The sequence below is a fragment of the Schistocerca serialis genome, chromosome 12, assembly GCF_023864345.2.
Source record: "Schistocerca serialis cubense isolate TAMUIC-IGC-003099 chromosome 12, iqSchSeri2.2, whole genome shotgun sequence".
NCBI lineage: Eukaryota > Metazoa > Arthropoda > Insecta > Orthoptera > Acrididae > Schistocerca > Schistocerca serialis.
The window spans coordinates 144389563-144414346 of NC_064649.1; the positions used below are offsets into that span (position 1 = coordinate 144389563).

The window sequence follows — 24784 nt, forward strand, 5'->3', positions numbered from 1 at the left end:
GGACGATAAATAGTTTGGACAAGAAGAGAATAGAAGCTTTCGAAATGTGGTGCTACAGAAGAATGCTGAAGATTAGATGGGTAGATCTCATAACTAATGAGGAAGTATTGAATAGGATTGGGGAGAAGAGAAGTTTGTGGCACAACTTGACAAGAAGAAGGGATGTTCTGAGTCATCAAGGGATCACAAATTTAGCATTGGAGGGCAGCGTGGAGGGTAAAAATCGTAGAGGGAGACCAAGAGATGAATACGCTAAGCAGATTCAGAAGGATGTAGGTTGCAGTAGGTACTGGGAGATGAAAAAGCTTGCACAGGATAGAGTAGCATGGAGAGCTGCATCAAACCAGTCTCAGGACTGAAGACCTCAACAACAACAACATGTATGATGAATGCATCTGTTAGGACAGTACAGTGAAATCTGACATCAACAGGCTGTGGCAGCAGATGACTGAAGCAAGTGGCTTTTTTAACAGCATGACATCGAATCTTCCTGGCAGATTAAAACGGTGTGCCAGACCGAGACTCGAATTCGGGACCTTTGCCTTTCATGGGCAAGTGCTCTACCATCTGAGCTACCCAAGCACGACTCACGCCCCGTCCACACAGCTTCACTTCTGCCAGTACCTCGTCTCCTACCTTCCAAACTGTACAGAAGCTCTCCTGCGAACCTTGCAGAACTAGCAGTCCTGAAAGAAAGGATATTGCGGAGACATGGCTTAGCCACAGCCTTGGGGGATGTTTCCAGAATGAGATTTTCACTCTGCAGCGGAGTGTGCACTGATATGAAACTTCCTGGCAGATTAAAACAGTGTACCGGACCGAGACTCGAATCGGCCAGGAAGTTTCATATCAGCGCACACTCTGCTGCAGAGTGAGAATCTTATTCTGGAAGCACGACATCACCTGCAGTGCCTCTCCTGGGCTCGTAACCGTATCGGCTGGATCGTAGACCGTTGGAAAACCATGGCTCGGTCACGAGTCCCGGTTTCAGTTGGTAAGAGCTGACGGTAGGGTTTGAGTGTGGTGCAGGTCCTACGAAGCCGTGGAGCTGAGTTGTAAATGAGGCACTGTGCAAGCTGATGGTGCTCCATGATGGTGTAGGCTGGGTTCACACAGAATGGACTGGGTCTTCTTGTCCAACTGAATTGATCATTGACTGGAAATAGTTACGTTCGGCTACTCGGAGACCATTTGCAGCTGTTTGTGAACTTCACATTCCCAAATGACAACCGAATTTTTGTGTGTGAGAATGCGTCGTGTCACCGGCCCACAATTGTTCACGATCGGTTTGATGAACATTCTGGACAGTTTGGGCAAATTATTTGGCTACCCAGATCACCATTTATACCATTTAACATTTATGGCACATAATCGACAGGTCAGTTCGTACACAATATCCTGCACTGGCAATACTTCCACAATTACGGACAGCTGTAGAGGTAATGTGGTGCAATATTTTTGCAGTGGGCTTCTAATGACTTGTTGAGTCTATGCCACATTGAACTGCTGCACTGTGTCAGGAATGAGGAGGTCCAACACGATACCAGGAGGTGTCCCATGACCCTTGTCACTCCACTGTATATGGCAGGTACAGAATTGTGAGGGTAGTTTGATAAGTCTGGGAAAAAAACAAGAAAAAATGTTTGTTTCAAACTCTGCAAAATAGTCATTGACTGCAGTTATCACTTCCTCATTTGATGAAATATTCTTCCCAGCAATTGAGTGAGGTAACATAGTGGTTAGCACACTGGACTCACATTTGGGAGGATGACGATTCAAACCCTCATCTGGCCATCCTGATTTAGGTTTTCCACGATTTCCCTTAACTGCTTTATGCAAATGCCAGGATGGTTCATTTGAAAGGTCAGGGCCAATTTTCTTCTCCATCCTTCCCTAATGCGAGCTTATACTCCGTATTTCACAACCTCGTTGTCGACGGAACATTACGTGCTACTATCCTCCTCCTCCATTAAAAGCGAGCCAACGTCTCGAGGTAGGGAACAGGAAAATGTCACTTGGAGCTAAGTCTGGTGATTAGGGTGGATGAGGAACCAATTCAAAGCCCAATTCTTGCACTTTGGCCATTGTTATCGCCAACTTTCACCATTGTTATCACCAACATGAGAGAGGGTGCATTAATCTGGTGAAAGAGCACTTTTCTGTGAGCCGGCCTTAATCTTTTTTCAGCCAGTGCAAGTTTCAAACAATTGAACAAGGAAGCATAATATGGTCCATTTATTGTTCTGTCTTTTCCCAAGTAATCTGTGGTGATTATTCCCCAGGAATGCAAACAAACAGTGGTCATAATCTTACCAGCTGACAAATTGCCTTCTTTGGTGCACTTTCATTTGCCTCTGTACATTGTTTCAACGGCTGATTTGGCTTTTGTGTGTAATGATGGATCCAGGTTTCATCAACTGTCACAAATTGACACAAAAAGTCTTGTGGATTACGATTACACATTGCCAGAAATTATGCTCGATGAGCTTTTGGGCAACACTGAGCAATTGTGGCACCTACCTCACACACAGCTTCTTCGTAGCACGTTCTCCGTGCAGGATATTATGCACTCACATACAGTCTCAGCAATGTCACCAATTTTTATTTGGCAGTCCTGCAGTAGCACGTCATTAGTTTTGTCAATGGTTTCAATTGTGGTGACCTGTCAACTGGACAGCCGGAACACTTTGTCTTTGTTGCTTGTCCGAACATATTTAAAATCAGACTGCTGTCAACAATGAACTGTATGCCGTACAGTGTTAGAATTCTTTATATGAGGGAGTGGAAGTGTAACAAAAATTTTCCAGTCTTTCATGGAAATTTACCAGACTTGTAAACCATTCTCATATAACAGACACCTATCATTCTATCGACCAGACCAATGCTGCACAACACAAGCACTGTTGTTGGCCAGTGGGGGCAGTATTATTCTATGGGGAGCATTCACCTGGACTTCCATGGGATCTGTGGTAGTAATCGAATGCACCTCGATAGCTATTGACTCTGTTAACATTACTGTGGACCACCTGCACCTGTTCATACCTGAAGATTTCCTTGATGGCAATGGCATTTTCCAGCAGGATAAAAGCCCATGTCACTAGGCCAGAAATTTCCTAACTGGTTTCAGAAGCATAATAGTGCAGCCACTGACAAGCAAATTCACATGTGGATCACACCCGGGATGCTGTTTTGTGCCAGCTCCATAACCACAAAACAGCGGCCTGTGATTTGGAGGAATGCATGATATGTGCATAGACATCTGGTACGAGGGCTATTGATAAAATATCGATATATTGATATTTTTTCCAAAAAATACTGATATATATTGGTGATATTTTTTCCAAAAATATATTGGCATCAAATGGCAATATAGAGTGCTGATAATTTTACTTTATATTATATTTTTCTCAATTTTTGGTAGATATTTGGACTTTTTCTGTGGTAGTACATAATTTTACTTTCACTGTGTGAAGTCTTACCACTTTTGGGGCTTTCATCATGTCCAGTCTTTCTCTTTGACAGTGTGAAGCAAGTGTAAGTGGGACAAAAGAAAAAGTCTGATTGCATGGGTCGGTGGCGATGTGAATGGAATAACAAGATTTCTGATGTGGAGAAATAGCCAACCAGTTGTGTTAAAAAACAAGTTTTAATGCAATTAGTGTGCAATTTTTCACATCAGCATCCTTCAGGAACAATTGCTGAAAATGATTAACAAAAATCTAAATGACAACTAGAGTGGTTTGTGGTGGTCAGAAACATGAGAGGAAACGCTGAAGTAGTCGGCGGTCGGTGCTTCCAACAAAAACTGCAGCGTTTAGCTCTGCCGTGCAGTTTTGACACTACAACTGCTAGTTTGCTGACATGGAAAAAATTGGGAAGTCAACATGAAGTGTTCTGGACAAATCCGAAATGTGGCGAAAGCAAATGATAGACCGATTGGACACATTTTATTGTGCCCCTCACATGTAGTTACCAATGTTAGCAAAGTGGTTATCGCCAAACGTGAACGTGTGTCATTTTCCTTTAAATTCTTGCTACATGGGGGAGAGGCAGACTGCTAGCTTGTTGATGTGCAGAATATCTGATAATATATTAGTACTTAAACATACAGCTCTAAGATTGGCAACATATTTACAATGTGAAACTGATATTATCTCCAGCGATGCAGCGATACCTTTTTTTCACAGATCGAGAGCCTACAATGATATTTTTTAATATCAGTATATCGGATTTTCAATATTTTTAAAAATATCAACAGTCCTCTCTGGTACTACGTAGCTCCTCAAACTACCTAGGACTTGTGTAATCCAAGCCACATAGGACGGCTGCTGTATTGCATTCTGAATGTGGACCGACATGTTATTAAGCAAGTGGTGACAAAGTTTTTACTCATCAGCATATCTTCTACGTGAATGAAGATAGGATCATATGAGGTATCAAGTGATATTTGTAACTGGTTTGAGAATTTATTGATATGGAGGACACAACACACTATCTTAGAGGTTGAGTCACTGACACATTCAGAAGTAACTTCGTGTGCCCATCGAAATGGAATGGGACCCTTTCTTACTATTGTTGTTGTATACTGGGTGTCTTAAACCTTTTGGATCAAATTGGAACAGATGATAAAAAGTCGATAACCAGTTATATTGGGATATGGAACTAATGATCAGAATGATGTATTCTGTTAGAGATGTACACAGCATACACCGCATAACAACAATGTAGTTCATTGTAATTGTTCAGTGTGACAACTGTAAGTCTTAATGGATGCATGACAACTGCACATGAGGCTCTACTTCACTTGCTCAAAGATTCCTGGTGTCTGTTGCACATGGAGATGGGCAGCTTGTACCCTAGCAAGCAGGTCTTCATCAATTTCTATGCAGGTTTCATACACCGACATCTTGAAGTAACCCCAGAGGAAAAAGTCAAGAGGCATGATGTCTACCAGTCGTGCTAGCTGTGGGACAGTACCTCCCCTTCCTATCCAATGATTGAGGGTACATGTTGTTTAGGTGATTGCACACATTAATATTGAAATTGAATGTTGCAGCATTGTGTCGAAACCACATATTTTCGCAGACAACAAGTGGTACAGTATTCAAGAACTGTGCCAGTACATCACACAGGTACACCAGGTAATGTGGACCAGTGAAACAGAGAGACAGTAATGGTTGCCCACATCTTGAGAGGATCAATTTCTGGTGGCCACCAATGCGAGTGGCATTGGGATTGTCCTCACTCTCGACATGACCATTGCAGCTGTTGAAAATACCTCCCTGGGTGAAAAAGACCTCATACATTAACAATACAAACTGTACAATGTCTGTCACTGCAGCAGAAGTGAACTTGGGGCTCAAAATCTGATGGTCCCAGTGCCTGCACACATTGTATACGTAACCCCTGTTCCACCGGTACTCTCCATACCGTATGCTTTGAAATGTGCATTTCATGGGCAAGTTGGCGGGTGCTTATTGCTGTGTGGTTTGCCACACGATCCAACACCCATCTCCTCAAAGTTTGGTGTTCAGGTACGTCTCTGACGGGAGCCTTCACCAGCTCTCTGTGGCGGAATGACCCCCATCTGTCATAAGTTGGTATCCACAGAGATAAACTTCTTCCAGTTAGAATGATGCCTGCCGGAAAAGTGTTCTCTGTACATTCGTGCCGCTTTACAGCGGTTTAAATGCGTGTCTGCCAATTCTCGTGACGAGTAACATTCTATCTTTGACCGTGTGTCATGCACTGTACTCAGTAATGCACCTCTCTGTGGACACATCGCAAGCTGTCTAATGCAACGGACAAATGACACCAGGGATAATGGTGTGCATGCGGCACAGGTTAATGCACTGGTGTGTTGCACACAGTCATGACATGACTGGCAGCCAGAGGTGTATGCCAGTTATGCCTACTGCCTGTTTCAGTAAACAAAGACACCTGGGATCCCTGCAAGAGTGTGACAGAACTGCGTGTGCCGCTGCAGTACACACGATGAGACTAATGATTGTTGCTTTGAACAATTACTGTGAGCTACATTGTTAATACGTGGTGTATGCTGTGTATGTTCACAACACAATAAATATGCATTTCTGACCATTTGTTCCCTGTATCAATATTATCAGTTGGGGACCCACTATCACCTGTTTCAATTTGACCCAGCAAGTTTGAGACGCCCTGTATTAATGACCTCGCCACCAATCTAATTCAGATTTTTCGCAGCAATGAAATCCTGTGTGAAAAAGGCTGCTCGAAGAGTCAGTCACATTTTCATATGATCTGAAAGTGGTACAAAGATTGGAATCTCATTTTAAATGTTCAGAAATGTAAAATTGTGCTATTTCACCACGCAAAACGAGATAGTATGTAAATGTTGTGTGGCACTGTGGGCTCTGATATCTCACGGGGCAGGTTGAGCCGCCTGTCGGAAAGTCTGTTCTTTTGCTGCACACACTGGCCCTTTCCGTGAAAATATGTAAGAGGTGTGTTGTATCAGTATATTTTGTGTTGGAATGCAGTAGGATGGCGTAGCTCGTCTTCAATCAGAAATATTCTCAATAATTAGTAATAAAATGATATTTGTCAAATATGAAGAACTACTTGACGTAAATGATGCTTCTTCTTGTGAAATGTCCAGCACAATTAAATGTTAGAAATTATTACAAGTCCTCTAAATTTGAAATTATTAGGAGTCCTCTAAAATATTAAACTCCCGTCACTGTGCCTCCGAGTGAGGCCTACACGGAGTCCGAACCTGGCCTACGATCTCTACAGAGCCTAAGTCTCGGAGACAATGGATGAACGTTGAAGCTTGTAGACTCGGTGGTAACTGAATACTATATGGAACTTGGCGCACTGAAGAGAATTTTCCACCGTAGCTCAGTGTTCTGGTATTTGACGAGGCAGTAACTGACCACTGTCCACACGTGTGATGCGTACGGATTGGCAGCTACGGCCACTGGCAGACCTCGATATAGTTTGTACTCCCGATCCATACAGCTGCTGTGCAAAGAGCATTTTGAGTGTGGCTTATTGATTGTGGTGCGGTACTCTCTGGAGTTGTGAGCACTGTCATCACATTTTGTAGAGCATATGCGGGTGTAAAGGATGTGAGTACAGTCTAGTATTGGGTTTGTTACGGATGAAGGGAAGGGAGAAGGTAAAACCCAACCCAGTACACAAGCAACTGCTCACACTGCTGAGATGCCCGCCAAGCATAAAGTCCCCATCCGACGGATGGATCAGCATCGACAGTGTCACAGAGAGGTTCGGAATTTCATCCAGGACACTAGTGTAATGGCTGATGATCGGGCACTTTACACTCCTGCACTTCATCGTAAAGACGAAGTGAAAGCAGCGAACAGCATGTGGTGTTCCCAGGCAGTTACCCGTCTGAATACTAGTTACCACAGCATTGCTTGACTTGGGTGGTCTGACAAGATCTGATGTATCCGATGAGGCAAGGCAATTAACTGGAATGTCAGATTATGATGAACAAAACAGTTTTCATTTGCAGCATTTTCATTTGGAATAAATCTATTGGCCACAGTCAATATTAGATTTATGAAAAGTGCAATGAGTTATATGGAAATACATCACAGGATCCATTTCAGTAGAGCAGCTGCCCAGAAAAGGCAAAGGTTCTGGGCTCAAGTCCAAGTCCGTTCTTTACGGCAGAGGGCAGGAAGGGGTGGCGGTGTAGAGTGGCAACCACCAATGTACGCATATATGGTCGGTTTGCTATATTCCACCACATAATTTAATATTGTTACTTTTCACAGTAATTATTGAACGATCATTTTACTATTTGTTACAATAGAGAATATTTTCTAATTAGTTATTGTAGTCATTAAAATGAGGCCACATGCACAAAGTATATTTTGAAAATGGGTACATGACTCTTGCATCTAAAATCATTTAAAAATCATCTAAGAGCATTACCACATAAAAAACTCCAGAAAAATTCAGGTCTGAAAGGTTAAAAACTGGTGGGGCATATACATCATATTTGGGTCATAATAGAGGGATTTTTAATTTTTTATATTCTTTATTTCCAATCATTCTTTTAATTGTTATTCATTTTTCCCTAGACTTTTGTTCTTTTCTTATTACTATTGTTTTTATTGTATCATGCTGCAAAACATTCATAAATTTCTAAAATTGTTGATGTTGACATGTTGTGCAAGGTGAGCTTATATAACCTATTGTAGACAGCCACTGGAACATATCATATAATTTGAAAATGCCACAAGTAGTCAGTCGGTATTCCGCGTTGTAGAGGAGCTCGGCAACTTGTCGAAGCTGTTTCAGGATGTTAAACGACACCCCTGTCGGTTCCAGACCCTGGAGAACAGCCAGCTGGCCTCGCTGCCAGACCTGGAGTCACTGGATCTCAGCCGCAACCGCATCGCCAGCATCTCCGCCGGAACGTTTCGGGGCCTCGGCAAGCTGAGAATGCTCGACCTGGGTGTCAACATGCTGCGCACGGTAAGGTGGCCCAGCTGCGCCTCATGGCCACACCCACGCATGCACGCATACACACAGATGCAGTTGTCTCCAAACTGTTCCTCTACAGTACATAGTACTGTAAAATGTGTTCGTATCCTTTCCTATTTTGCGTTTTCTTAAGTGCAATTGGGGGACCACACCCTAACGATGAAAAACACCCCCATATTGTAACACCACCTTCTCTGTGCTACACTTTTGACACTACACACGATAGCCTGCAATGCTCTACAGGCATTCACCAAATCCAAACCCTTCTGTCAGTTTACCACACAGAAAACTCGTTTCCAGTCATCCACTGTCCAGTGGCGTCGAACTTTACGCCACATCGAGCATCTGACAACAGAAAAGTGTGGCTTATGAGGAGCTGCTCGAGCATTGTACCCCTTCCATTAAACTCCATACAGACAGTCACTGTGTTAAAACTTCCTAGCAGATTAAAACTGTGTGCCAGACCGTGACTTGAAATCGGCACTTTTGCCTTTCGCAGGCAAGTGTTCTACCGACTGAGCTATCTGAGCATGAGTCATGTCCCATTCTCACAGCTTTACTTCTGCCAGTACCTCACATCCTACCTTCCAAACTTCACAGAAACTCTCCTGCAAACATTGTAGAACTAGCACTCCTGGGAGAAAGGATATTGTAGAGACGTGGCTTAGCCACAGCCTGGGGTTGCTTCCAGAATGAGATTTTTCACTCTGCAGCAGAGTGTGTACTGATATGAAACTTCCTGGCAGATGAAAGGTTCGCAGGAGAACTTCTGTAAAGTTTGGAAGGTAGGAGACGAGATACTGGCAGAAGTAAAGCTGTGGGTACCGGGCGTGAGTCGTGCTTGGGTAGCTCAGTTGGTAGAGCACTTGCCCGCGAAAGGCAAAGGTCCCGAGTTCGAGTCTCGGTCGGGCACACAGTTTTAATCTGCCAGGAAGTTTCAGATTAAAGCTGTTTGTCGGACCGAGACTTGAACTTGCCCACGAAAGGCAAAGGTCTCGAGTTCGAGTCTCAGTCTGGCACACCGTTTTAATCTGGCAGGAAGTTTTGTATCAGTGCACACTCTCAATGACATCACCAACAGTGTACTTTTGCAGTTTTGGAAAGTTTGGAATATCTGTGGTGAATTTATTACTCAGGTGACATTCAATGATTGGTCAAGGTTTGAAGTCACCAAGTGCTCTAGGCTAACCTGTTCTCCTGTTACAGCTTCTCTACTGACTACACAATACTCCCCGCCTCCTTTTATGCTGGCGTATCCACCTTTTGTGGTCAGGCCCACATCACATAGTGTGTCCAGATGCTTTTGATCCGATAGTGTATTTCTTGCATCAGTTTTATTATGTCAAAATCGTATTTATATTTGTGATTTAAGAGTTACACAAATTATACTGCTATGTAGTTAACTGTAGACATCAGTTACACCGATCAGAGCACGGGTACATACACTGGCAACATCTTTCCTGGCCTATTTAGCTATGCTTTGATGAGTTGCTATGTAATGTAATGAATTTCTGTAATTGTGAAAAGGAGAATCTGTTTGTTAAATTGATTTTCTAGAATTTTACTGTTTCTGTTTTCATTTTTTTTTAAACAAATCAAAACTGACTATGAACATCTTTAAGGGAGAGAAAGGTACAATAGAAGAATTTTGTTTCAAAGGCAACCGCTGTGTTCCAACTAGGTAGCATACCTGGATATACACTATAAGGCACAACTCCACTGACAGCATTTCAGAGGTTGTTCAGGGATATTTTCTGAATATTTTGACATAAGGGGCCCAAAGTCTCTGCTTGATCATTACAGAGTAATTGCAAAAATGGTTCAAATGGCTCTGAGCACTATGGGACTTAACATCTTAGGTCATCAGTCCCCTAGAACTTAGAACTACTTAAACCTAACTAACCTAAGGACATCACACACACCCATGCCCGAGGCAGGATTCGAACCTGCGACCGTAGCAGTCTCGCGGTTCCGGACTGCAGCGCCAGAGTAATTGCACTATGTTTGAATAAAAATCTCTCGGTGTACATGCTGCGTCAATTCAGGATAAAACTCCAAGTTTTTGAGAAAGTGGGCCCAAGAAAGCCCTAAGAAAGTGGGCTTTCGACCACTACCTCTATGGTCATTGTCAGGGCTAAAACTGACTGTCATTAACTAGCGAGGCTCCCACTTTTATATGTAAAGGACGGCTTCTGATTGGCTGGAATATGTCATAGCAACAGCGATATGACGCGTAGTGAAGTGGTGCACTCTACTTCCATAGATTTAGTTTCTATCCCGCGTTGCTTGAAGCGCCATCCCTTGAATCAGTAGGTAAAGTGCGGGAAGTTTTCCTCTGCAATTTTTCTTTATCCAGTGCACTCTTCCAGGTGTTGCTAAGTACATAGCGGTTGTCTCAGTTGAAGTTATTATGGCTAAGTCTAATTTCGACCGCTTCCCGGATCACAGAGTCCCGGTAATTCAATGTGTGGGCTATTACTCTCGTTTCTTCAAATAAAATCTTATGTTTGTTAAGGGGGCTATGCTCAGCCTGATTTTTCCAAATACCTGTATTTCAGGTGGCGCTGGTGCTTGATGCAATGGTCGGCAATGATTCTTACAGACTGGCCTACATAATTCTTGCCACATTCGCAAGGAATACTATAAATTCCTGACACCCTTAAGTGAAGACTGTCTTTGACTGGTCTCAACATTTCCTTAATTTTCCTTGGTGGTCGGAAAACTGGTTTTATTCCTTGTGTCTGTAGGACTCTGCCTATCGTGCTTGTTGTAGCACCGCAAAATGGAAGCCGCGCTATGTGTTGACCCTCTTCTTGTTTATGGACGGCATCGTGTCACTTTCTTGGACAATACTGATTTAATTTCACTGGCAGAATAACCATTCCTCTTGAAAACAGTCGTCAAATGGTTAATCTCGTGACCGAGGTGATCCTTGTCGGAAATAGTCCTGGTTCTGGGTACTAAACTATTCAGCAAAGCTCTCTTCTGAGACGGATGATGGAAACTGTGGCTATGCAGATATAAGTCGGTATGCGTTGGCTTCCTGTACACAGAATGGCCCAGTCATCCATCCGGTTTTCGCTCCATCAGCACATTGAAAAAAGCTAACCTTCCTTCCTTCTCTACCTCCATTGTAAATTTTATGTTTGGATGTACACCATTCAAATGTTTGACGAACTGCTGTAGTGTATCACTGCCATGTGGCCAGATTAAAAAAGTGTCGTCAATGTATCTGTAGAAGCATCATGGGCATAGGTGAGCACTGCTCAAAGCTCATTCTTCAAAATCCTCCATGAAAAAATTCACTATTGCTGGTGATAACGGTGAACCCGTGGCTGTTCCATCTGTCATTTCATAATAATTTCCACTGTATAAAAAATAAGTGGTCGTAAAGTTATGCCGGAACAACTTCAAAATTTCTGAGGAAAAATGAGCAGCCAACAGTTGTAATGTGTCATCCACAGGTACTTTGGTGAACAGAGAAACCACGTCAAGGCTGACCGTGATATCATTTGGCCCTATCTTCATCTGTTTTATGACATCAACAAACATTTTTGAATTCTTGATATGATGTGGGCAGTGACCAACTATAGGCGCCAACAATTTAGTTAAGTGTTTTGCAAGCCTGTACGTAGGAGGGCCAATTTTTGTTCAAGAAATACGTCGCAAAAGACTTCGTAGCCATACCTATTATCTTTGTACCCATATTGCAGTGAAACACAGGTCGGATAAAAAGTAGTGGCAACACTGCCGTAACATGAAGGATGTGAATCACACGGCATGCCCACTATAGCAGCAGATAGCAGAAGTTCAGCTGAAATAGTGCAGTGAGTGGCGATGGCTGTGTTTGAGTCAGTTGCAGTGTGCTGTCTGAAAGTGCAGGCGGCCAGTTCAAGTACTCTAACAGTATGTTTCGGAAACGTAAACCACGTGCACGGATGAAGATTGGCGTAGCGCATGGTCGGAGTGTACAACAGTGTTTCCTTCTGGCACCGCTTCCCCTCATCCTTTGTGACAATGCACGATGTGACGCAGTCGACCTCACGCAGGAGCCCGTGCGTACGTGAGGGTGGGAGATACTGGAACGTCCCCGTATTCACCCGATACGAGTCTGTCCATTTATGACCTGTTCATTAAAATGAAGCAATCTCTATGTGGCATTCACTACAACACAAGAAGATATCCCCCGTGATGTAGGATGTTCATTGTGAGACATTGACAGAGTTGGATACACTGACAGATTATGACTTCGAGCTCTGTGGGAGAAGGAAATTGAGATGTGGGGCAACTGTATTGAAGGTTGGTGTTGTTGTTGTTTTGGTCTTCAGTCCTGAGACTGGTTTGATGCAGCTCTCCATGCTACTCTATCCTGTGCAAGCTTCTTCATCTCCCAGTACCTACTGCAGCCTACATCCTTCTGAATCTGCTTAGTGTATTCATCTCTTGGTCTCTCTCTACGATTTCTAGTCAAGTTGTGCCACTAACTCCTCTTCTCCCCAATTCTATTCAATGCCTCCTCATTAGTTATGTGATCTACCCATCTAATCTTCAGCATTCTTCTGTAGCACCACATTTCGAAAGCTTCTATTCTCTTCTTGTCCAAACTATTTATCGTCCACGTTTCACTTCCATACATGGCAACACTCCATACAAATACTTTGAGATACGACTTCCTGACACTTAAATCTATACTCGATGTTAACAGATTTCTCTTCTTCAGAAACGCTTTCCTTGCCATTGCCTGTCTACATTTTATATCCTCTCTACTTAGACCATCAACACTTATTTTGCTCCCCAAATAGCAAAACTCCTTTACTACTTTAAGTGTCTCATTTCCTAATCTAATTGCCTCAGCATCACCCGACTTAATTCGACTACATTGTATTATCCTCATTTCACTTTTGTTGATGTTCATCTTATATCCTCCTTTCAAGACACTGTCCATTCCATTCAACCGCTCTTCGAAGTCCTTTGCTGTCTCTGGCAGAATTACAATTTCATCGGCAAACCTCAAAGTTTTTATTTCTTCTCCATGGATTTTAACACCTACTCTGAACTTTTCTTTTGTTTCCTTTACTGCTTGCTCAATATACAGATTGAACAACATCGGGGAGAGGCTACAACCCTGTCTTACTCCCTTCCCAACCACTGCTTCCCTTTCATGTCCCTCGACTCTTATAACTGCCATCTGGTTTCTGTACAAATTATAAATAGCCTTTTGCTCCCTGTATTTTGCCCCTGCCACCTTCAGAATTTGAAAGAGTATTCCAGTCAACGTTGTCAAAAGCTTTCTGTAAGTCTGCAAATGCTAGAAATGTAGGTTTGCCTTTCCTTAATCTTTCTTCTAAGATAAGTTGTAGGGTCAGTATTGCCTCACGTGTTCCAACATTTCTGCGGAATCCAAACTCATCTTCCCCAAGGTCGGCTTCTACCAGTTTTTCCATTCGTCTGTCAAGAATTCACGTTAGTATTTTACAGCTATCACTTATTAAACTGATAGTTTGGTAATTTTCACACCTGTCAACACCTGCTTTCTTTGGTATTGGAATGATTATATTCTTCTCGAAGTCTGAGGAAATTTCGCCTGTCTCATGCATCTTGCTCATCAGATGGTAGAGTTTTGTCAGGACTGGCTCTCCCAAGGCCGTCAGTAGTTCTAATGGAATGTTGTCTACTCCCGGGGCCTTGTTTCGACTTAAGTCTTTCAGTGCTCTGTCAAACTCTTCATGCAGTATCATATCTCCCATTTCATCTTCATCTACCTCCTCTTCCATTTCCATAATATTGTCCTCAAGTACATCGCCCTTGTATAGACCCTCTATATACTCCTTCCACCTTTCTGCTTTGCCTTCTTTGCTTAGAACTGGGTTTCCATCTGAACTCTTGATATTCATGCAAGTGGTTCTCTTTTCTCCAAAGGTCTCTTTAATTTTCCTGTAGGCAGTAGCTATCTTACCCATCGTGAGATAAGCCTCTACATCCTTACATGTGTCCTCTGTATTGAAAGTATGGTGAACAAATGTGAATAAAGTCTGGTATGAATTTTAACTGTGTTTTCACTGCTTTTTATCCAACCAATATAGACTGAAGTGACAAAAGCCACGGTATATCGTTATCCCAAACATACAGATGGCAGCAGCATTGCATACACCTGACATAAAAGGGTAGTGCATTAGCCGAGCAGTCATTTATGCTCAGGTAATTCATATTAAATGGTTTTCCGTGTGATTATGGGCACGCAACAGGAATTAATAGATCCTGAATGCATAATGGCAGTTGGAGCTAGACACATGTTGTATTTCATTTCGGAAGTTGTCAGAGAATTCAATGTTCTGAGATCCACAGTGTTGAGAGTGTGCAGAGAATACCAAATTTCAGGCATTACCTCTCACCACGTGCAAAGCAGTGGCTGACGGCCTTCACACGACAATTGAGAGTGGTGGCGTTTGCGTACAGTTGTCAGTGCTGACAGATGAGCAACATCGTGTGAAATAACTGCTAAAATGAATGTGGGACGAACGATGAACTTATCCATTAGGACAGTGTAGTGCAGTGCTGTAGTATACAGAGAAGTTGCAGCATTAGAAAATTGTAGCGAAATGCAGGAAGATCTGCAACAGATAGGCCCTTGGTCCAGAGAGTGGCAACTGACCCTTAACATAGACAAATGTAATGTATTGTGAATACATAGAAAGAAGGATCCTTTATTGTATGATTATATGATAGCAGAACAAACACTGGAAGCAGTTACTTCTGTAAAAGGTCTGGGAGTATGCGTGCAGAACGATTTGAAGTGGAATGATCATATAAAATTAATTGTTGGTAAGGTGGGTGCCAGGTTGAGATTCATTGGGAGAGTCCTACGAAAATGTAGTCCATCAACAAAGGAGGTGGCTTACAAAACACTCGTTCGACCTATACTTGAGTATTGCTCATCAGTGTGGGATCCGTACCAGATCGGGTTGACGGAGGAGATAGAGAAGATCCAAAGAAGAGTGGCGCATTTCGTCACAGGGTTATTTGGTAAGCGTGATAGCGTTACAGAGATGTTTAGCAAACTCAAGTGGCAGACTCTGCAAGAGAGGTGCTGTGCATCACGGTGTAGCTTGCTGTCCAGGTTTCGAGAGGGTGCGTTTCTGGATGAGATATCGAATATATTGCTTCCCCCTACTTATACCTCCCGAGCAGATCACGAATGTAAAATTAGAGAGAGGCTTTCCGGCAGTCATTCTTCCCGCCAACCGTACGCCACTGGAACAGGAAAGGGAGGTAACGACAGTGGCACGTAAAGTGCCCTCAGCCACATATCGTTAGGTGGTTTGCGGAGTATAAATGTAGATGTAGATGTAGATGTAGATGTAGAAATGTGGCATTAATGGGCTGTGGCAGCAGATGACCGACGCAAGTGCCCCAACGCGAGTGCCTTTGCTGACAGCACAATATTGCCTGCGGTGCCTCACCTGGGTCCGTGACTGCGTCGGCTGGACTCTGGGACACTGAAAAATGGTGGTCTGGTGAGATGAGTCCCAATTCCAGTTGGTAAAAGCCCCCACTAAGCCATGGACCCGAGTTGCCAACAAGGCACTGTGCACGCTACTGGTGACTCCATAATGGTGTGGGCTGTGTTTACACAGAACAGACTGGGGTCTCCGGTCCGACCGAACCGATAATTGATGGGAAATTGTTACGTTCAGCTACTCGGAGACCATTTGCAGCCATTCGTGGACTGCACGTTCCGAAACAACGATGGAATTTTCATGGGTGACAATGTGCCGTGTCACCAAACACTTGTGTGCAGTCGGTTTGAAGAACATTCTGGACCAGTCGGTTTGAAGAACATTCTGGACAATTTGAGCAAATGGTTTTGGCACACAGATCACCTGATTTGAATCCCGCGGAACACTATGTGACAAAATTGAGAGGGCAGTTCGTGCACAGATTCAACGAATTGCCACGTCGAGTTGCTCCACTACGCCGAGCAGGAGGAGGTCTGAAACTGTATTAGGAGGTCTCCCGTGACTTTTTCACCTCGGTGTATATGAACAATAGGCAGTATGCAGTGTGTGTCTTGTTTCAAAACAAACTTGTTCCGCTCACTCTAGACAACAGTAAATCATACTTTGCTCCTCACCTTCAAACTCGCATTCAGTTCTGTCCTGCAGCATTAGTTGTGCATTAACAGTGATACACAGCAGTGCTATGAACGAGTTTACTGATGGAGGGTTGGCCGGTGTACACCTAGTGGAAGAGTGGCACGACTATGCTGTGCTCAATGTTTCCCACCGTGATGCCAACCTGATCAGTCATTACAGTTATTTTGCGTCAGAGAACTGTTGCATTACTCTGTGCTTTGTTCTGCGGTTTTTGAGGAGTACACATTAAGGGTTTTTTCATTGTTTTGAAAGTACTGTTACATAAACTTTGATTGCTGACTCAATAGAGCAAATAAGTATAACTATATAATTAATCTGTAATGAGCCACTTGGCTCACTTACACAAAAATACTCTGAAAATATCCCACATCAACCTCCAATATTTTGTCATTGGCTTTAAATTTCACCTGCAGAAACTAACTGATTTGTATGCAGTATAGCTGAATTTATATATTTAACAATCACGGCAACTAGCACAAGATACAGAAAGAATTTTCTGCTTTCAAATAGCATAATAAGTAACGTGAAATGGTTTCTGAGAGGCAGACCTAATTTATGAGCATAACAGCTACAGGCATTTAGAACATGCAGTAGTAATTTAAGAGAGTACTATTTTGCTACGAATCTTAAGACAAAAGTTGTTATTTTTGTTGTGGTCTTCTGTACAAAGTCTGATTTGATGCAGTTCTCCATGATCCTGTATCCCGTGCTAGCCCCTTTGTCATCGAATAACTATTGTAACCTACATGCTTCTCAATCTGCTTACTGTATTCATCTCTCGGTCTCTGCCTATGATTTATACCTTACCCCCCCCCCCCTCTCGCCACTTCCCTCCAATAATAAACTGGTGTCCCTTGATATCTCAGGTTGTGTCCTATCAACCAATCCCTTTTTTCAGTCAAGTTTTCCCATAAATTGCTTTTCTCTCCAATTCATTTCAGCATCTCCTCATTAGTTATGTGATCTACCCATTTCATCTTCAGCATTCTTCTGTACCACCATATTTCAAAAGCTTCAGTGCTCTTCTTGCCTGAACTGTTTATTGTCAACATTTTGCTACAATCCAAACAAATACTTTTAGGAAAGACTTCCTAACATTTCTATTTATATTAGATATTAACAAACTCCTCTTTTTCAGAAATGCTTTGCTTGGTATTGCCAGTCTGCATTTTAAATTCTCTCTACCTCAGCAGCCATACACTGTTTTGCTGAACCAATGCCAGAACTCATCCACTATTTTTAGTGTCTCATTTCCTAATCTAATTCCCTCAGCATCACCTGACTTTATTCAACTACATTCCATTATCTTTGTTTTGCTTTTGTAGATGTTTATCTTACATCCTCCTTTCAAGACACTGCCTATTCCGCTCAACTACCCTTCCGAGCCATTTATTGTCTTCGGCAGAATTACAATGTCACTGGCAAACCTCAAATTTTCCATCTCTTCTCCGTGGACTTTCGTTCAGTCTTCCAATTTCTCTCGGTCTCCATTACTGGTTGCTCAATGTACAGACAGAATAATATCAGGAATAAGTTGCAAAACTGTCTCACTCACTCACTTCTCAATCACTGCTTCCCTTTCAAGATCTATGACTTAAAAACTGCAGTCCCGTTTCTGTACAAGTAGTATGTAACCTTTGGCTCCCTGTATTTTCGAAAACTTTCTCTGAATCTAGAAATGTAGGTTTGCTTATCTTCTAAGATAAGTCATGGGAACAATATTACCCTGCTTGTTTCTGTATTTCTCTGGAACCCAAACTGATCTTGCATCAGGTTGGCTTTGTATCCTTCTGTAAAGAATTCATGTACATGTTTCGCAGCCGTGACTTCTTCAGCAGACTGCTTGGTGGTACTCAGCCTTGTCAGAATCTGCACATTAAACATAGTTTCAAACCTGTTTGAAGCTTTTTCTCTCTGTGACCTCCCTCAAAATAAGGAGAAAGTTTATAGCTAACAACATTTTTGCTTTTCTTGTACCCTTGACCAATCGTAATGCAGTTCAGTTGCAACTAGGTCTGGCACGATAGTTGCGACCCGTGAATCTTCTTTGCTGGAACTTGAACCAGCTGAGCATTGATGGGTAGGTGTTCACTCCAGTGTTGCCACCACGCAGAGGTCACTTTGACAGAACTGATATTTTCTGAACCAAACCAGGGTGGTTAGCATTTTTGAGATGAGTTGTTGGTGGATCTCGTAGGACACTGTACAAGAAAGATTTATTCTAACAAGGGAACCTCCCCATCGCACCCCCTTCAGATTTAGTTATAAGTTGGCACAGTGGATAGGCCTTGAAAAACTGAACACAGATCAATTGAGAAAACAGGAAGAAGCTGTGTGGAACTATGAAAAAAATAAGCAAAATATACAAACCGAGTAGTCCATGTGCAAGATAGGCAACATCAAGGGTAGTGTGGGCTCAGGAGCGCCGTGGTCCCGTGGTTAGCGTGAGCAGCTGCGGAACGAGAGGTCCTTGGTTCAAATCTTCTCTTGATTGAAAAGTTTAATTTTTTATTTTCAGGCAATTATTATCTGTCCATCCGTCCATCCGATGTGAAGTAACTGCGACGTAGTACGGGGATGCTACACCTAAACGGAAAACTTTGAAAACATTAAAAACATATGTTTTGACAGAGCACAGGGAAAACTGTGCGACTGCAAAACTGTTGCATTCATTTGTTGCAGTTTATGTGACAAACTCTTACGTTTTCATCACTTTTTTGGGAGTGATTATCACATCCACAAGAAAACCTAAATCGGACAAGGTAGAAGAATCTTTCTACCCATTCAGCAAGTGTACAAGTTAGGGTCGACAACATATTCCTGTCATGTGACGCACACGCCGTCACCAGTGTCGTATAGAATATATCGGACGTGTTTTCCTGTGGAGGAATCAGTTGACCTATGACCTTGGGATCAAATGTTTTCGGTTCCCATTGGAGAGGCACGTCCTTTCATCTACTAATCGCACGGTTTTGCGGTGCGGTCGCAAAACACAGACACTAAACTTATTACAGTGAACAGAGACGTCAATGAACGAATGGACAGATCATAACTTTGCAAAAATAAAGAAAGCAAACTTTTCACTCAAGGGAAGACTTGAATCAAGGACCTCTCATTCCGCAGCTGCTCACGCTAACCACAGGACCACGGCACTCCTGAGCTCACATTACCGTTGATGTTGGCTATCTTGCCCACGGACTACTCAGTTTGTATATTTTGTGTATTTTTTTCATAGTTTCACACAACTTCTTCCTGTTTTCTCGATTGATCTGTGTTCAGTTTTTCAAGGCCTATCCGCTGCGCCAACTTATAACTAAATTTAAGGGGGTGCGATGGGTAGGTTCCCTTGTAAGAATTGATGTACTTGTACACTCTTACCACAGCTGCTTTCCCTCTTAGATACTGAATAGGAGCAGATCTAACATGGCTCAAGTCTTCATTAACCTCCTTTTTCGTGTGGGTGCCATTTTCTGACACACGATTGCAGTATTCACCAGCAGAATACAGGAGAGTGAGTGCAGCGGAGCTCGGGCTGTCACAGGTGGAGGACGGTACGTTCGAGGGGCTGCCGGCGCTGTCGCGCCTCTCGCTGCTGGACAACAATGTGCTGTTGCTACCGGCTGCAGCGCTGTCACGCCTGCCACGGCTGTCACACCTGCAGCTGGGCTTCAACCGTGTGGCGGCACTGTCGGCGGACATCCTGCGGCCGCTCTGCCCGCGACTCGAGGCGCTCTCCCTGGCCAGGAACCTCGTCAGGGAGCTGCCGGCTGCCGTCTTTGCCGGCTGCGAACACCTCGCCGCCGTCGACCTTAGCGGTAACCTGCTCGCCGGTGCCCTCCAAGGTCAGTAGCCAGCTCTGGCTGTGTGATGCGACGCTGCAGGTCTGAATGACCGTCTGCCGGCAGCAAAATTCGTCAGAGGCTTTATTACGAAAATGGTGCAGTACTCGGTAACCGTGGATTGCTTTGGATGAGCGTGAGATCACAACTGTTTGCACTTGCACTAAAGTTGCGCAAAAGTAATTCTGAATGGTGGTGTGAGTAGATAAGGTGTGTGTGAGAGCACCCTCGGAAATTGCGACGAATTCAGAAATAAACAGCCAAGTATTTGCAACAAGGAAGAGTATGACTTCATTGCTGGTCATTTTACTTGCAGCAGCAGTTTAAACTTTACTCTTCAGCTGCACACCCTCAGTAATTACGACGACCCCCCCCCCCCCCCCCCTCCCCCACTGTCACCCAAAAAAACAAGAAAAAACACTAAAGATTTGTGACAAGCAAGCCATTTCATCTTACGTTTGTTCATCAGACTGAAGTTACAAAATTGAACAAATTCACTCTTGGTAGAAAGAGCACTCTTATATGAAAATTTCATCAAATATTGCGGAAAGTACTTCTGTTACATTAATAAGAAAGTTCTAGAATCATTCACAAATACAGAGATGCACAAAAAAATATCTATGCTACTGCGTCTTTCATCTTAGAATCTCCTGAAGGCTTTTACTGTCTATGTGCCAATAAATGGCATTTAATTACAGCAAATTATACCAAGAGTGACGTGTCTGTGAGAAACCTTCAATATTCTGTTGGCTTGAAACAGCATACCATCATGACATGCAGGTTATAATATGAAAACAATGAAATATAGCAAAATTCAATATGGCATCTCTGAAGAATGCTGAAGATTAGATGGGTAGATCACATAACTAATGAGGAGGTATTGAATAGAACTGGGGAGAAGAGGAGTTTGTGGCACAACTTGACAAGAAGAAGGGACCGGTTGGTAGGACATGTTCTGAGGCATCAAGGGATCACAAATTTAGCATTGGAGGGCAGTGTGGAGGGTAAAAATCACAGAGGGTGACCAAGAGATGAATACAGTAAACAGATTCAGAAGGATGTAGGTTGCAGTAAGTACTGAGAGATGAAGAGGCTTGCACAGGATAGAGTAGCATGGAGAGCTGCATCAAACCAGTCTCAGGACTGAAGACCACAACAACAACAACAACAACATCTCTGAAGTATGTCAACATTGACTATTATGAAGTACTGCACAGTCTTCGTCCTGTAGCCTGCCACATTTTGCTGTCAGCAGAAAATTTTTTTGTCCAGTGCATCCCTACTGTGACACCTTTTTTGTAATATTTTTGTAATTAAAGATACGTAACAGCTGAGATCTGTTATTTAACTTGTGGCATGGTGTATGGAAATGAGTCATTGACTTCTGCACGTATTTTTTGTTGCCACTTGCTGAGGTTCTTGAACTGCAACAAAGTCCCTCAGACAAGTTAACTTCAGGAACTCACTGCAAGTACTTGTCACACAAGTGTTTCCATTAGAGTCATGTGGTGAGATTGGCTATTGGAAGTTTACAATGTCATGCTTAAAAATCAGAGCATGTGCCACCATTACTATGTTACTGTTGTTATTAAAGAAAAATTATGAAAAAAAAGAAAAAATGAAGAAAAAACTAGTGTTTAGGTGGAGAAATTGATACATATTTTAATTTTCAAGAAAGGCTTTATTAATTTGTTGTTCATACTGCATCTGCAATTTGTGAGTTCTGTTTGGATACTTCAGCATCTGTTGTCTCAAAATCTGTCACTATATTTTGTGTTGCCTGTTCAACAATACAGTAAAGCACTTCACTTTCTGAATTAACAATTACACTATGTCACTGCTCCACAAGTATTCCCTATTTCTTGACAAAGGCATTTTTGTACTGGTACTGAACACACAGAACTTCAAGTAGGAAAAAAAGTTCAGGCAACTGGCAAGTTTTCCATGTAATTGCATAAGATGTAAGAAAATGTTTCTACTAACTTCCAGAAGCTACTTTTGTAACCTGAGGAACTACCCGGAAATTGATTTGCTGGTGGTGTTCCCGTGTCAAAGAAAGTGCAGAAGTAGTTTTTACAAGAGTTGCCTGGAAGTTTACTTGCTAGTAGTTACACACATTTACAGTTTAATGTTGTGGTAAAACGAGGTGATTAGAGGCGGAAAACAAGCTCAGGTTGAAAAGAATGAGGACAGAAATTGACCATGATCTTTTGAAAGGAACCACCCTGGCATTTGTCATGTTCAGGAAAGCCTAGTGCAACCTAAGTTTGGACTACAAGTTCAGTGAATTACCACTGCGATATCTTGCTCTGTAATCATGAACTGAAATTGGAAACATGTAACTGTGGTGGCATCTAACTTGGTAGTACAATCTTGAGGGAATTTACGGAGACAAAGGAAAATGTATGGAGAACATTCCACAGTCAAGAGAGCACTGGACACTTTGCAATGTACTGGTGAACCCAGTCCGAGGGCTCTGACATGAGTGAGGTGGCAGACAGACAACACATCTACCTTTTTTCTTAAAAGACATTGTAGTGTAGTGTTACCTTTATTATCTTCTCCTCATTAGCTATTGAAAGAAACCACCTACGCAAAAGTAAAAAGATGAACAAAATTATTTATAAAATCGGTCGCTGGCGCAGCGCTCTTCTGCATGCACGATCGTAAATTATATCTTTGTATTGGTGGAGGCGCGGAAGTCAAAGTACCATTACAGTAGTCACCAATGACTGTATAAAATATTTATTGTTACTATTGCAATTTTGGCCTTATGGCTATTTTCAAGTAAACTGCTAAATTTACCTAAACACAAATACAAAAGTGAAGTACAGAGTGCATGTACATAATTAAGCAAACATTTCATTAAGAAAGTAGCTCAATTATAAAAATCAGAGATAAATGTACATTACTTACATTCTGTCAGAATATAAAACTATCTGACACGAGTACATGTCGTCGTCAAAATGCAGCCTTTTGACTGTGAGACTCCCACAAGATCCGATGAGTACGACGCTTATTACATCGTAATATGTTGTTAAATATATGCTGAACTGTTGATATTACCATCGTTCTAATAATCTATCACACATACAAGTTCAGGTGCACTGACCACATGTGGAGCTAAGTCAGTTGGCGCGAAAATGCATTTACTAAAGATACTGCCTGTGCACGTAGCAAAAATAGTACACACCAAGGATACAACTTATAAGCTTTATATCGTAAAGTCTTTTCATCTGTTGACATCATACATCTTACTAAATAGTGCTATGATTGTAATGGGCAGTAGGATAGGTTGGGAATATTTATTTATAACATAATAGAGGATAATAGATGTGCTATCTGTTAATAAGCTCTCACATTGACTTAAGTGCTCGTAAATGAGATGAAGACAGAGCTCTGATACATAATACTTAGTATGCATATAAATTTTACGAATATGAATAGTGTAAAATGCTCGCCAGCAATCCAATTCACTGTGTGGCACCACAAATTCTGACAAAACATCACAATACCTCCACACAAATACAGGATGCATCCTTCAACCAGGCTCTATTATAGCAAACAGGGCTAAGTAAATATGTACACTATTCCATCAAAATTGTTTAAAATGTTTTCGGTAAGTGTCTAAAATAACTGTACAGTTCTATGAATTACTGTTGAAGTAGATGGATACAATAAATCACATTTTTTGGATACAATGAAATATCGAGGCTACATTTCATTTATAAAACATACAAAAATAAAATACATTGGAGTATGCTTTTCTTCCCTCATTATAGTCGATAAACTTTTCTTTGTAGTAAAATACACCAGGATTACTGGTAAAATTTGTTACTTATGATTTAAGACAAAACTGGTCAGATACATAACATCTCTTATTTTATGTATTTTGAGATTGCCAATTTTTATGTGATGTATCTGACCGGTTTTGTCTTAAATCATAAGTAACAAATTTTACCAGTAATCCTGGTGTATTTTCCTGCAAAGAAAAGTTTATCGACTATAATGAGGGAAGAAAAGCATACTCCAATGTATTTTATTTTTGTACGTTTTATAAGTGAAAAGCAGCCTCGACATTTCATTGTATCAGAAGAATGTGACTTATTGTATCCATCTACTTCAACAGTTATTCGTAGAACCATACAGTTATTTGAGACACTTACCGAAAACATTTTAAACAATTTTGATGGAATAGTATACATATTTACTTAGTCCTGTTTGCTATAATAGAGCCTGGTTGTGGGATGCATCCTGTATTTGTGCAGAGGTATTGTGATGTTTTGTCAGAATTTG

General features: G+C 42.1%; 1 protein-coding gene across 1 annotated transcript in view; it reads left to right on the plus strand.

Annotated features, from left to right (window-relative positions):
* Positions 1–24784, plus strand: part of LOC126428006 (chondroadherin-like protein) — a gene marked incomplete at its 5' end in the record, with an annotated part of 188846 nt that overhangs the window by 73371 nt on the left and 90691 nt on the right. Inside the window, 2 exons of the mRNA XM_050089889.1 lie at positions 8341–8487; positions 20191–20491. Coding sequence (XP_049945846.1) covers positions 8341–8487; positions 20191–20491 — 448 coding nt within the window. The remainder of the gene's footprint in view (positions 1–8340; positions 8488–20190; positions 20492–24784) is intronic.